This window comes from Leuciscus leuciscus, assembly GCF_965113295.1.
Source record: "Leuciscus leuciscus genome assembly, chromosome: 1".
Classification (NCBI taxonomy): domain Eukaryota; kingdom Metazoa; phylum Chordata; class Actinopteri; order Cypriniformes; family Leuciscidae; genus Leuciscus; species Leuciscus leuciscus.
Window position 1 is genome coordinate 63474535 of NC_138725.1, and position 14451 is coordinate 63488985.

At 36.3% G+C, this 14451-nt stretch overlaps 2 protein-coding genes across 5 annotated transcripts in view; both read right to left on the reverse strand.

The window, feature by feature from the left end:
- Positions 1-194: 194 nt before the first annotated feature.
- Positions 195-7782, reverse strand: chmp6a (charged multivesicular body protein 6a). 3 transcript variants are annotated; one of them, XM_082144104.1, is made up of 8 exons: positions 7613-7782; positions 5676-5785; positions 5427-5514; positions 4670-4756; positions 2733-2798; positions 1217-1297; positions 1056-1122; positions 195-954 (listed from the first exon to the last, which is right to left on the reverse strand). In XM_082144104.1, the coding sequence occupies exons 1-8, from the start codon at positions 7676-7678 to the stop codon at positions 905-907; spliced, it is 615 nt and encodes a 204-aa protein (XP_082000230.1). In that variant the 5' UTR covers positions 7679-7782; the 3' UTR covers positions 195-904. The 3 variants fall into 3 exon arrangements, with proteins under 3 accessions (XP_082000230.1, XP_082000229.1, XP_082000228.1); XM_082144103.1 differs by having other exon boundaries at positions 195-1122; XM_082144102.1 differs by having other exon boundaries at positions 1056-1297.
- A 1000-nt stretch (positions 7783-8782) lies between these two features.
- Positions 8783-14451, reverse strand: part of ttyh2l (tweety homolog 2, like) — a 47699-nt gene continuing 42030 nt past the window's right edge. The window contains exons 14-15 of one of the 2 annotated variants that reach the window (XM_082143444.1): positions 13057-13081; positions 8783-10299 (exon numbers count right to left, since the gene is read on the reverse strand). In XM_082143444.1, the coding sequence (XP_081999570.1) occupies positions 10259-10299; positions 13057-13081 (66 nt within the window). In that variant the 3' untranslated portion in view covers positions 8783-10258. The remainder of the gene's footprint in view (positions 10300-13056; positions 13082-14451) is intronic. The other variant, XM_082143443.1, reaches the window with a different exon arrangement.

Below are 14451 nucleotides of genomic sequence, written 5' to 3' on the forward strand. Positions count from 1 at the left end.
TAGACACACACACACACTTTCAACACACATTATCAGTGGCATGGAATTCAATTTTAAAACTGATATACATAAAATAACAGGCACAGATTCATATAATACTTCCATACATGAACAGAAGGTTTACATTACAAACACAAACTAAGCCATCGGAAGAGGATTGTCAGTTTGAATCTGTCAGCAGAGATTTATTTCCTCTCAATTAGTGATATTAAGAGCCCCCTGGTGGTCATGTGATGCTAACACACCTCCAAGTGGCACAACCACGAAATCAATCTAGTTTACATTGTAGAATACACAGATTTTATCCCAAGCTCTTAAAGGGTTTGCAAACTTTGCATACATGAAAAGGCTTTAAAAAAAATCACATTATTCAAACCGAATCTGTAAATGTGCTTTAATGGAAAAGTATTGAAATTTGCTACTGAAAAGTTCTCATAGTTCAGGTTTAAATCAAATGTGAACATACTAAAACATACTAAAACTAAAAGCCGTTTTAATAGAAGAACACATGTAGAAACTCACTGTAAACTATGTCATTTACATGCATTTTGCAGATGCTTTTATCCAAAGCAACTTGATTTGTGCTTCTGTTCTTGTCACAACAGCATTTCTACAGGGATTCCACGTCTTTGACCAATGATTAGAATCGTTTGTGAATACATTTTAATTCTCATGATTTACTGTAAACTGGCCTTTTCAGGAAATTCATGACTTTTTCAAGTCTGGAAATCCCCAAAAAGTTAAATCCCCCTGACATTCCCTGAAGTTCCCCATGATCGTGGTAAATGCTTCTGACGCGTGCCTATTAAATAATCCCACGAAAGCCTTCTTTTCTCTCAATTATATTCCCCTAGCTCTTCCTTCATTAAGACCAAAGCGATGAGCCAGGTTGTAAGATCAAACATTACGCTGCCAGCATCTCTCGCTCCGGCTTGATTCGTCCCTCTTTTCTCACTGCAAAAGACACAGAGCACAAAGAGAGTGACAGAAAGCCAAATAAAAAAGCCATGTCGTTCTCTCACACACTGCTGTGTTTGACAGAACTAAAACAACACCTGTCTCTCCCGTAGGCACCGCTGGCAATGGATCTGTGGGTAATTCTGGGAGGGTTATGTCTTCTCCCTGGCCCGGGACGGAGAGAGAGAGAGATAGAGAGGCGTTGGATCAGGACCAGCGAGCGATGATGAAGACGGACGACAGGTAAAGATGCCCATACCTGAGTGATGGCCTCCAGCTCGGCTAACACAGCATCCTCATCTTCCAGCGTCAAACAACCCGCCAGCAGTTCATCAATTTGCTGTTAGGGACGAAGTTTCAAGAAGCAGTTAGACATTCGAAGCAATAAAAACCAGGGAAGAGCAGTGTGGCCAATGTCTGAATATTTTATTCTGAATATAATCGTGACGTAATCAAATCAATCAACTCCATCTGTTCCGATCTAGCTGTCACGAGCGTTCATGAGATGGACGTTGTGGCACGTGATGTGAGAAGTGGTGATTCTTTGAACTTTCGTATATTTCTTCTCATGCAAACTGAACTTGTGAACGCATCTAAGACAGTACTGGAAGTGTAATATAGAGTTAAAAGAGTTTAAAATAGTATTTCTCTTAGACGACAGTATCTTTTTGCTTCAGAAGACGCTGTGGTTGGGTGGATTATACGTCACGATCGCGGCAAGACACGCTTAAAAGGAACTAAATTCGCCTTTTTTTGTAATAGATTTGGTGGTTTTTAGTGGTTGTACATTACGACTCGAGAGTTTGGGGCCGGTAAAATTCTTTTAGGTTTTTGAAAGAAGTAATATTGATCCAGTGAGATTTGTGTATGCACAAGGAATCTGACAACAGCCGGGATGATCTGATCTCACCATCATCGAGTCCGTCTGTGATTACATGAAGAAACAGAAAAAACTGAGACAGACTAAATCCAGAAGAACTGCGGGAACGTCTCCGAGATGCTTGAAGAACCCTTCCTGCAAAGCTACAGGACTGTGAAAAGTACTGGCACTTCTGTTAAAATGCTGTAAAGTGAGAATGCTTTCAAAAATAAAATCACAAATTGAATTTATTTTTGATTTAACTTCTATTAACTAATTCAAATCAATATATGGTGTAACGACCCTTTGCGTTTAAAACGGCTTTTGTCCAGGTACACTTGCGCATAGTTTTTCAGGTAGCTTTGCAGGAAGGTTTCTTCAAGCATCTTGGAGATGTTCCCGCAGTTCTTCTGGATTTAGTCCGTCTCAGTTTTTTTCTGTTTCTTCATGTAATCACAGACAGACTCGATGATGGTGAGATCAGATCATACCGGCTGTTGTCAGAGTCCTTGTGCATACACAAATCTCACTGGATTATTACAATTAATGGCAAAAAGAATGTTTGGAAATGTAAACTGATATTTCCTACTGACACACTACAGCAAAATATATAAATATTAACATGGGGGATATTAACATGCCTAAGACTTTTGCACAGTACTGTAATTTATTCCAGTGATGTAAAAGCTGTATTTTCAGCATCATTACTCCAGTCTTCAGTGTCACATGATCCTTCAGAAATCAGTCTAATATGCTGATTTGATGCTCAAGAAACATTTATTAAAAGTGTTCTTGTGCGGTCTTTCTATAATATAAATGTCACTTAGTTTGTTTGATTGTGTTGTGTAATGCAATGCCATGAGTGTCATCGATTTTGAAGTCTATTTAGCGTCGCTCTGAATGTGACGGGTATAACCTTCTGATACTCAATGGCCTCCTGCGTCTCCTCCAGTATTCTCTCCACCTCCTCAATTGACATGACCTGAGAAGATAAAAGATCAATTCGTGGCAAAAAAAAAAAAAACTTCAGTCAAATTCTCATAATAGACCAGTAAATAACTTGAAATATTCATAACATTATTGACCTTTCGCTAACCTCCACCCCCATTTGGTTACGGTTGCTCACTGAGACAAGCACTGAAAAACCCCCCCACATAAATGAATAGTGCAGTTTTCAGTAAAACGTGCTCATAAAGCAGTGAAAATTCTTATTTAAGCTGGAATTGTGTGAACAGAATTGTTTTTGATGTACCTACAACACATGATTTGAGTGTGAACTTGCTCTCACCTCTACTGCAATTTGAATCAATCAATACATAAAGTCTCGCTCAAAAGTTTGGGGTCAGTTTTTTATAATGCCAGCCTACGTTCTTCATTGACTGCCTGCGAACGATGTCTGCTTTGCCCCTCAAACACTGTAGTTGTAGCTGAGGCCTGGAAGAGTTTGGTTCGTGTTGTCAACGTGTCGAGAAGACGCTGCAAATCCATTTTGATGCACTTCTAATGGATGAGGACTCAAATTGATACGGTCAAACCGACGCATCGTCCCGACCACACAGGGACACTTGTTAATGCTCTCCATTTTTTTTAATCTGGTGTCTTTTTAAGTCTTATATGAAAGGAAAGACTGGATACCGCAAAGATTATTTATGAAAAACATCTCTAAGAGCAAGAATATGGGCAAGCATCAATACATTTGATCCTTCCGTATTATGATTGCTAGCGCTACAGTATATCTGAATGCACAATAGTGTATTTAGGGATAGTCCTCCCAAAAATAAAAATTGTCATTATTTTCTTTCACATTGTTGAAAGAAACAAACAAAAGAGATACAAAAAGAACAAATAACAAATGAAAGAGTTTTTTTGACATTGGGATACATATAAACCTATGGCAGGAGACCTCCAAAACAAAAATTAGGAACCTTTAAAATAGCATAATGGGATTTGGTGAGCATAAGACTTCTTTGAAAAAATCGTACCAACCCCAAACTTTTGGACCGTTATTATATTATATTATTAGACAATATTAATTTACTTTGTAGCAAATATACTGTTGGTGTTCTTACTCATGTTCTACATTTCGGAATCAAACACACAAATCCTCCAAAGACTTGTATTAGAAAACAGCAAAAGCTTTTCTGATAATATAATGAGTGGCAACAATTGCTAAGGAAGTCACGCTTTAAATGTGGGATTTAGCGAAAAAGGACTTTTTTTTCTTCCTGTTGTTGATTTCGAGGGACTCTGAAGATTCATGTTACTATAGTCCAGGACAAAACAAAGACAGGTAAGCTCTGCTGTAATCTAAGAGTGTTAGGTTTAAGCCTTTAATCCCAGAACAATGAGCAACAGTTGCCAAAACATGCTGTTACGAATTACATCGCCCACTGCACAACACCAAAACAGACCAATGAACCCCCTTAGCTCCTAATAACAGCATTTAACATGACTAATAAATGATTACTAAGCAGCTGCAGGTGCGTTTACTTGTTATAATACAGCAAATATGACAAAAATTCTTAATGGAATTTATTATAAATGCTTTATCCGTGCACATCATTTTTTAAAATCAGAATAACTTCCCCTCCCTCTTGCAGTGACATCTCTTCTCTGATGATGTGTTTACTGGCGTGAGGGCGCGGCAACCTGTCACTCACATGAGATCGACCAATAGCAAACCACAACCATCCAATCAATTCTCGATGGACAGAATCAAACCCCGCCCTACATTTTTTTCTTGTTCAATAAGCCGTTTCAAGACGGATTTACGCCACAATAGAGAAAAAAAGACTATCGCAACTTCCATTTCATGCTGACTTTAAACTAGTTTCAGTCTATATAGAGACTTACCTCATGAATTTGCTTAAGACAGTCATTCCCAGCTTTTAAACCCTCGATGACCTTTACCTCAATCTGAGCAAATTCAATATCTTGAACCTGAATGAGGCATATTCAGAATGTAATTCATTATCTTATATCTCTTAAAGGGATATTTCACCACTTGAAAGATTAATGTGTATTTAAATCGGGTCATTTATGTAGTAGAAATGTGGAATTATTTTAGAAGTTGGTGCCTTCTAGACTGAGAAAAGCCAGAAAATGTATTTTTGGCTCATGTGGATGAAAGACAACAACTCCCAGAATGCACTTGCTTCGCTGCCCTACGATGCCACTCCCAAGCCACGCCTACCGGTTACAGAGGGCAGTATCGGAAGAAATGATACAACTAGGCGACTAGTTGACTCGAAACTGAAAAGACGCCGTTTTATCGTGAGATCCCCCTATGGGCGGGTTGAAAACATGCGGAACGAGCTCCTACTACTGGCTGTAGTCTCTCGCCTCTGGCCAAGGAAGCCTCCGATGACGCAAAATGGCGATTTTTGCATCATCTGAGGTTTTTTCCCAGACACACAATACAGAAATCTCTCATCTCAGGGGGACATGAGGGAGGTGAAGCACGGTCATTCGAAAATACTACCGGGTTTCAACTGATACAAAGCTTAATGCTAATCGGTGAAGTATCCCTTTAATTACTTTTTTAAAGATTTAATTTAAATTAAATCAAAGGATTTCATTCTTAAATATGAATAATTTCATGTAAACCCACCATGCGCTCCAGGTTGGCTATCTGGATCTCGGTCTTGTCCAGCAGGCGATCTTGGTAGCGTTTCTTTTTGAGCAGCAGAAGAGCTCGCCTGTGAAATGCATGAGTCACAAGTGTTAGTGAATCTGTTCAACCAAAACCACTTTGGCCATGTGGCACCACGTCAACACGATAAAGGCACCGCGCAATGCATGATGGGTGACTTTGGGTGATCGGACATCATGAATGGTTACATAATCTGAAATGTCTTACTCTTTCTTGCCATCCTTCAGGAGCAGTTTGGCCAGATGTCTCTCTTTCTCCAGCCGTAACGTGATTTTCTTCTGATATTGTTTCAGTTTATCTCTCTGCTGTTTCAGCTGCTGTGATCCAGTGACAGGAAGTGATGTAGAAACATGACAGTTCACTTACAGAAGCACTTCTTATTCATAAAGGTGCCAGTTTCTCGACTTAGATGAATAAACAGACATGGATCTGCGTGCAAAAGTGAGCACTGAAACACTGTGTTCTGCAGACTCCACTCAAACACAGACATTGTCCAAACACAATATTCGAAGACTCGCATATTTCTAGTATTGCTTCTGTAATTTTGACAATGCTGCTTGTTTTCTAACTTGTCTTATTAATAGAAGCTGTGATTATTTGATATTGAATAAACAATAGTTATTGAGAAGGGAAAAATAAATGTTGAATTTATGCATTTTTAGCACTTTAAATATTATATAAAACATTTAATAGATTAAAAATATATCATATAGCATTAATAATTGAATTACGTTAAATTATTTTATTAATTTAAAAATGTAAGTCAGCCCCCTAAATTAGCTAATATTACATTTTACATTTTAGTGTGGAATAGAATAGCCTATAAATTCTACAGTAAATCTAAATTATATATTATTCTATTAAACGTTATTCTGTTTTCTACGCTTTATTTTATAGTTCTATTTAATTCTAAAACATCATGTTCTATAATCGATTAAATTCCATTTCATTCTATTCAATAAAAGATGTTCTACTATATTCTATAATAAGAATCTGTTCTGTTCTATAATATATTGTACACTGTTCTATTCTATAACAAACTCTATTCACGAACATTGTTATGTTCTATAACATACTGTTGTTTTACTCTATTCCATAATCGATACAGATCTGTTCTGCTCTGTTCTACACCTGTTCTGTTGTATTCTATTGCATACAGCTCTGTTCACCTGTATTCTACACTTTTTGCATTTTATTCTAATACATTATGTTCTATAATTGATACTATTCTATTTCATTCTATTAAATAAAATATGCTCTTCTCTATTCTATAACAAACTCTATTCTCGAAAATCGTTATGTTCTATAACACTGTTCTATTTTACTCTATTCTACAATCGATGCAGATATGTTCTGCTCTATTCTATCTGTTCTACACCTGTATTCTATAACATACAGCTCTGTTAAACTGTATATACACTTGTTGCCTTTCATTCTAATACATTATGATCTATAATTGATATTATTCCATTTCATTCTATTAAATAAAATGTGTTCTCTATTCTATAACAAACTCTATTCTCAAACATTGTTATGTTCTATAACAGACCGTGTTCTATTTTACTCTATTCTACAATCGATGCAGATCTGTTCTGCTCTATTCCATCTGCTCTACACCTGTATTCTATTATATAGCCTACAGCTCTGTTCACTTGTATTCTACACTTGTTGCATTTTATTCTAATACATTAGGTTCTGCAATTGATGACATTTCATTCTATTCAATAAAAGTTTTTCTACTCTTCTTTAATAAACTGTGTTTGGTTGTAGTACTTTATTTTATAATAAACTGTTCTGTTCTATATACTAGACTCTTTTCTATTTAATAATCAACGCAGATTCAACTCTATTCTACAGACTCTGTTCAGTTGTGTTCTATTTAACAAACTGTAATAGCCTACACTCGTTTCTATTCTATTCGCCATACACACATCTATTCTGTGTTCTGCAAAGTAGGACAGCTGATCTAATCCTTTCTTTCTCAGTTCATGAACTCATTTCAGACGCACTACAGTATAATATGTTTATACGTGTATGCAACGACACAAACCCAACACAAATGCGCGCGAGTGTGTGTGTGTGTGTGTGTGTGTGTGAGAGAGAGAGTGTGTGATGATGCTGATCGACTTATTGATTGATCTTACCAATATCGCCCTGTCCTGCTCTGTCACTCGACTGGGGCGTCCCTGTCTGCCGAAAACATTTCCCATTGCGAATAAACCACCACATCCCCGCCTCTCTTCTAATATTACATCTCATCTGAAGTGATAGCTGCTCTTTACTTCAAAACACATGGGAAAGATGTGTTCCGGTGTGTCAAACGTTTTTCATTCAGCTGTTTCATATGGCTCTTTAAGCGCGTGTGTTGTGTTTATGGAGGCCCTCAGCTGCGCCCTCTAGCGTCTATGATGGGACTATATGGCGCCCCCTTTCTTTCGCTTTGTACAGGTGTATGCGAGACATTCATTTATTTATTCATTCATTTATATTAGGGTAACATGGGGTAAGCTGCCACCTAGGGTAAAATTGTATTTTTTTCTCCTGACCATAGGTGGCCACAATCTCATCTCAGCACTTTTGATGAATGGTCAAGCTATTTTTTATTTTATCATTTCATCTGAAGATCAACATTTGTGAGATTTAGTCAGAAGAAACGGTTTTGAGGTAAATGTATCTAATTTTGTGTCTCTGGAAAATAGTGATCTATGACATTGCATTATGTTGAATATCAAAGTTTGTGTGTGTGTGTCTGTTTGTTAATGAGGGATTAATCCTCATCAATCCTCAGGGAGAAATCAATGTTTTATGACATATCTTTAATTAAAATATGGGCAATTGAATGAGTAAATACTCATATGCCATGTATATGTCATAGACATTTTTTACCTTTCAGATAAATCTCTTTTACTGGGATTCTCCTTTGCCCTTCATCAGTTATTGAATTATTCAACTCAATTGTCAAAATACAATTTTATGTAGAATATTTGATTTAGTGTTTTACATTAATGACACTTTAAAATTTGTAAATATTAATAAGAATTAGATAAAAATGAATGTATACATTCTGTAAGTTTATATATATATATTAAAAATAAATGATAGAATTATATAATAATTTATATCTATCTATCTATCCATCTATCCATAATATATATATTATTTATTTATTTTTCAGCTCTACAAAAAATATATTTGGTTGACAGAATAATTTTTCCATATTTTCACACAACGAGCACTGGACATGAAGCATGAATTAAGAATAATAAAACATGACTTTTAATTAAAAAAACATTTTATTTATTGAATTAAATGACAGAAAAATGCATTACATAAACAATTAAAAACAGCACTTTAGAAATGTAGACAAATAAAGACAATATAGTGGTAGAATTCAAAATTTTTCATCTAATCGAATTGTATTCTTTTTCATTCATTGGGATCATAAACAGCTGTCTGTATAAACAGCAGTATGTTGAGCATTTAAAAAAAAAAAAAAAAAAAAAAAAAAATCTTAAAGACATTTCTTTAGAAATGGCCATATCTACAGTACATCCGTAGAAACACTAAAATGCTTAACCTAGAAAAATAGGCTTCGTCAGCTTTGTTTGATCTAGTTTGAGTACACAAGCATACAAACAACATCAAGAAGCTTGAACCAAACAAACAATAGTCTGTCAGTGATTTACATATCCAAATTGTTCATCCCAATATCTACTGTTGCAGAAAATTACTCACATTTATCTTTGTTGTGTGCTGTGAGCCTCGTGAATTTAGTCTGGAATGAATAGCAGACCTATTTGACAACTAGAATACAGACATTCACGAGGCGAAATCACATGATCGCAACATAGAAGTATATTTAACGAGAGGCACCAAACAAAACACCTTGTTCCTCATGCAAAATATATTCAAGACCATTTAGTCTGTCAGATCGCAGAAAGCCATCCAACTGATCATTTCTCTCAGGCTACATCATTAACCAGTACTGAGAAATATTCATTTAAGGCTCATTATGGAGCTCAAGGCCTTTGTGTGGTAAAATGCAATCGCTTTTTTTCCTTTCTTTTTAAGTGAAGTGATTAATTTGAGCTATTAATCGCCATTTGCACAACCTAAGCTGAAGTATTATTATTCAAAGACATTTAAAGGGATAGTTCACCTAAACATCTCACCAAACCTGTGGATTTACTCACAAAAGAAGATTTTTTAAAGAATGTCAGTAACCAGACATTTGACAGTGCACATTGACTTTCATATTTTTTTATAATTTTTTTTTCATACTATGGAAGTCAATGGGTCTCATAAACTGTCTGGTTACCAACATTCTTCAAAATATCCTCTTTTGTGGTCAACAGAAGAAAGAAACTCATACAAGAGGGTGAGTAAGTATGACTAAATTTTCATTTTTGGGTGAACTATCCCTTTAAGATCTTTTTCTGATCCAGTCCATTATTGTCACAGAAAAGCATTTATCAATGATCTGACGAGCCCCTGAGGAGAATAAGCGAATATTTACACGTGATCAGAGCTCACCCATAAACCTCTGAGGTATAATTTGCCTTTCTAGATGAGAAGAGTACTTTAAAGGTCTGGATGGCATTCAGTTCTCTTTGAGAACTCCCTTTAATGCGCATTACATATTTGTGCTTTATCATCCACGTGTCCTTTGAGATTATTCGAAGACGTTGAGTGATTTTGATCTTCATCTCACGCCGCCAGAGACTCCTTTGGGAAGAGGACCTCAGAAAACCTACACCTGAAAGTCTGTCCCGAAGTGTCTGATTTGGGCATCAGTCATGGACAGGTAAGTGGTCCTCATGCTGGGTGAATACTGCAGTTGATAAAGAAACAGGAAGATAAACACTGTATTCGATCGACTTTGGACAATGGCATGTGTGAAAGCCACAGGCAAAAGACCCTCAAGCCTTGTTCACGCACACATACAGTGATCTGCAGTGAGAAACTTTGGGGCAAAAAAGCAACCTTTCGTGATGCGGAGTGGGCGTGTCCAGCGGCTTTATGCAAATGAACAGTGCAGTGACCAATGAAAGTGAAGACTAGCTGTGTTTGAAATCGCCCCCTATACCCTCATTCACTATTCCCTATTACTCCACTAATATAATTCACTTGAAGGAGTGAATGAAAACGAGTGAGTTAATTCGGACACCGAGTGCGCTGGATAGCATAGTATGTGCTTGCTGTTTCATAATCATTTGAAAGTTAGCAAACAGCTCCAGTAGTAAGATGAAACTAAAGATGTGAAAACTAATGTTTAAACCTTAATTAAACCATTTAATAGTCAATAAAAAAAGGAATTTATACCTGTATGATATTACGCTGGAGCTGCAGGCGCCATGCATCTTCTAGCGAGACATGGGAATTCATTCAGCGCGCGACTCTCACAGTGCATTATGGGTATTTTCTATCCGTTGAGGCCACATCAGTTGTACACTCATTATTGCGGTGCATTGTGGGATTGAATGAGCACATTTGATAACGTCCACTATGGTTTCGGACATCACTACAAATGGCAGTCCCCTCTACTAGTGCACTATTTAAGGGTATGGGGGGCGATTTCGGACGCAGCCTTTGACTGATATGTTTCCCGCCAGATACTGTAGATGATGGTGCATTCAAGTCATGTTGGAAAGATAGTATTTAGAAGTTAAGTGCACACTCTATAATGTATTTATTTTTTATTTATTATATCATTTGTTTTTTCTAGCCAAGTTACATGCACAAAGGGCAAAAGTATTATTATAAATGTTATTATACAATGCAATATTATACATTATACTACGGGCTGTTGAATGCTTGAATCTGATTGGTTGACGAACGTTCTAGCAAAAGTAGTTCCGGGCAGTTCTTGACCGCATTACAGTTCCATATCACTTCGCCAAATGATTTCAGTTATTTTAAACAGCAAAAGAACCAAAACCAACAACGACACTGACCCAGCAAATAAATATAGTAAACAATAAGATAAAAATGACAAATTATTTCAATATTTTTTGACGCAAAATTGCGTTTTATTATGTACGGAAAGCATACTCTCTTTCTCCCACTCTCTCTCCTATTCAAACACACTCACACCGTAACACCAGAAAGGCAAATAACGGTCATATAATGACCCCCTATCCAAAAACTAATTTTATGAAGAAAACCGTCCTGTATAGAGCTATTGTCATCTGGAATAACATTCCCATTGAAGTTCGTCAGCTTTGTAATAAGCTGTCATTTAAAATAAGTCTAAGGTGTTATGTGTTGATGTAGGTTCTTATATGTTTTGATTAAGGTAATTGTAAATTATATTGTATTTATGTTTTGTCTTGTTATGAATCGAAACTAGATTGTATGTATGTATGTATGAGTGTGTGTTTGTGTATGTATGTATATATATGAAATGTGTATATGTGTTAACTGTGATGATCGAAATGTTGTTGTTGAAATGTAATTTTTTACCCAGGAAGACTAGCTGATTGCACAGACTTTCAGCTAATGGGATCCTTAAAAAAAAAAACCCATTAAACAGTAACGTGTTGTCAGTGCTGCTCTGACGATTTTATAAAAAAAAAATAGATTAACAACTTAAAATCTACATGACATTTCTCACTAGCGAGGTAATAAACGGCGCTGTTCTTGAAGCAGATAAACGTACAGTTTCGCTAGTAGTCGAGACTCTGCAGTCGAACACTGTTGAGAGACGCACAGACTGACTCAGGTAATTCACTTACGCTTAATCTCTCTCTCTCTCTCTCTCTATAACTGCATTAATAACGGCATTGACTGCTATCAATGGCTCAAGCCTCTGTTACTAGCTCTAAAATGACGTTTTGGAATTAACAACGGAGGCTTGAGAAATTAGTCCACACATAAGAGTGTTTTAAATGACAAAAACCTGACAAATATCTTGAAAAACATCATCTGAACAATGTTTTGAGGTGTGGTACCCCAGTATAAGCAGAATAATTGACTATTAGAAAATTAATGCTGTGCTAATTTTGTGCTAATATTAATACCAGTGGGTCTGATTAAAACACGCATCCCAATATATAAAAAAGCCCCCTGAAATACATGGGCTGTTCTTTATTTAGTAGAACAGAAGTTAAAACATTTTTTTTAAAAGAAGGTACACCACCATCTTGCTTCGACCAAAGTGACTTGAACACACCTGACGTCATAATAACAACATCCCAATCTGTAAATACGAACGTCCCAAAGCACTGTGGATGTCTGCGAGATGGAGAAGTTACTGGGAGCAATTTCTCTGCTCTATATGATGTGTTTCTGCCCATGTATCAGGCATTAACACAAAAGTAATGCCTGGAAACCTGTATGTGTGAACAAGCCTTCAGGTGATGTATTAGTGCAGGAAAAGTGCTGAGCGGGAAAACATACTGATGAATATCTGGGCAAAAAAAGCAAAAGACAACAACCTCAAAAACCGCTCAGTGCTCTTAAGTTTTACAGGGACGTACAGAATGTTTATGGATTGGGTGAAGATATCGTCTGATGAAGGAAATGAGGACAAAGGCATGTTGAAGGAAGGCAGAAGCACGGTAGGGAGGAGGGCAGTGGGCTCACTTACTGTTTCTAAATGTCTGGGGATATAACTTCAAATGTGATAAAAGACAGGAAAAGAACTCAATTAGCTGTAAAATATCTCTGTGTGAATACAGCGTCTTGACAGTTAAAAATGAAGCAGGGAATCGGTTCATTAGACAGAAGACTGTCCTTTGATGAGTTTTACGCCTTCTGCGATGCATCAACCGACACGACTCAGAAGACGATCCTCTCAATTACACCCGTGTTCACTTATGATTCATGTTAGACCTCACAATCTGCACGAGCCTGATAGAAATAATGGCTTCGGATTAAATCAAAGCAGGGCTGTTTTTAATTTTTAATTTAACTAATAGTAATTTCTCATGATTCCCCTTTATATCTGCATCAATAAAAAAAGGAAACATTAGGGGGCAGTAATGCTCCATATCTGCTTCAAAGCTTCAGTTCTCATGATCTTGTGCACCACAATCACACAAAGCTACATGAGTACCAGAACATTACCATTTCATTCATGCTAAAATATCTGCTATAATTAAGAATTATTGTGAATATACACTACCATTCAAAGGATTTAATGTTTCTGAAAGAAGTATCTTATGCTCATCCAGACTGAATTGTTTCCAACAACAAAAAAAACAGTAATATTGTAAAATATGTTTACAATTTGAAATGCTATTACTCCAGTCTTCAGTGTCACATGATCCTTCAGAAATCATTCTGATATACTGATTTGGTCGTGGGGTCTTGGGCCATCTGAAGCTGTCTAAATATGGATTTTGGACTGTCAAAAATTTTATCCCAGTTCACTTGCTTTAGATCCTAGAATGATTTCCTCAAAAACATTCATTTCTCTTTGGCTGAAGAAAGAAATTCATATACATCTAGGATGGCATGGGGGTGAGTAAATAATCAGGAAATGTTCATATTTGGACAGGAATAAACTATTACTTTAATGGACTCTTGCTTAATAAAATCATTATTATTCTTATTTTTTATAAAAAAAATACTGAACTTTACTGAACGAAAAAATCTTTACTGAACCCCAAACTTTTGAACAGTAGCGTATAAGTGATTCATGAATAACTGACTTAAAATTGAAAAAAGAAAAGCCAAAAATATATTTCCATGATCTGCGGGAAAAAGTGGAATTGTGGAAAACACGGAATAGTGCAATAGGAATAGTGCTGAACATCAACCACAACCTAAAGATATGATACACATCATGATGTATCACAATATTAAAAACGTTGCTTTATTTTTGTCCTTTAGGGACAGATAGACAGGGAACACGGAGAAATTACTATTAGTTGTTAATGCTAAATTATTAATGAACATGAATTAAAAACAGCCCTGCTTTGATTTAATTTGAAGCCAGAATTTCTATCAGGCTCGTGCAGATTGTGAGGTCCCTTCCTCA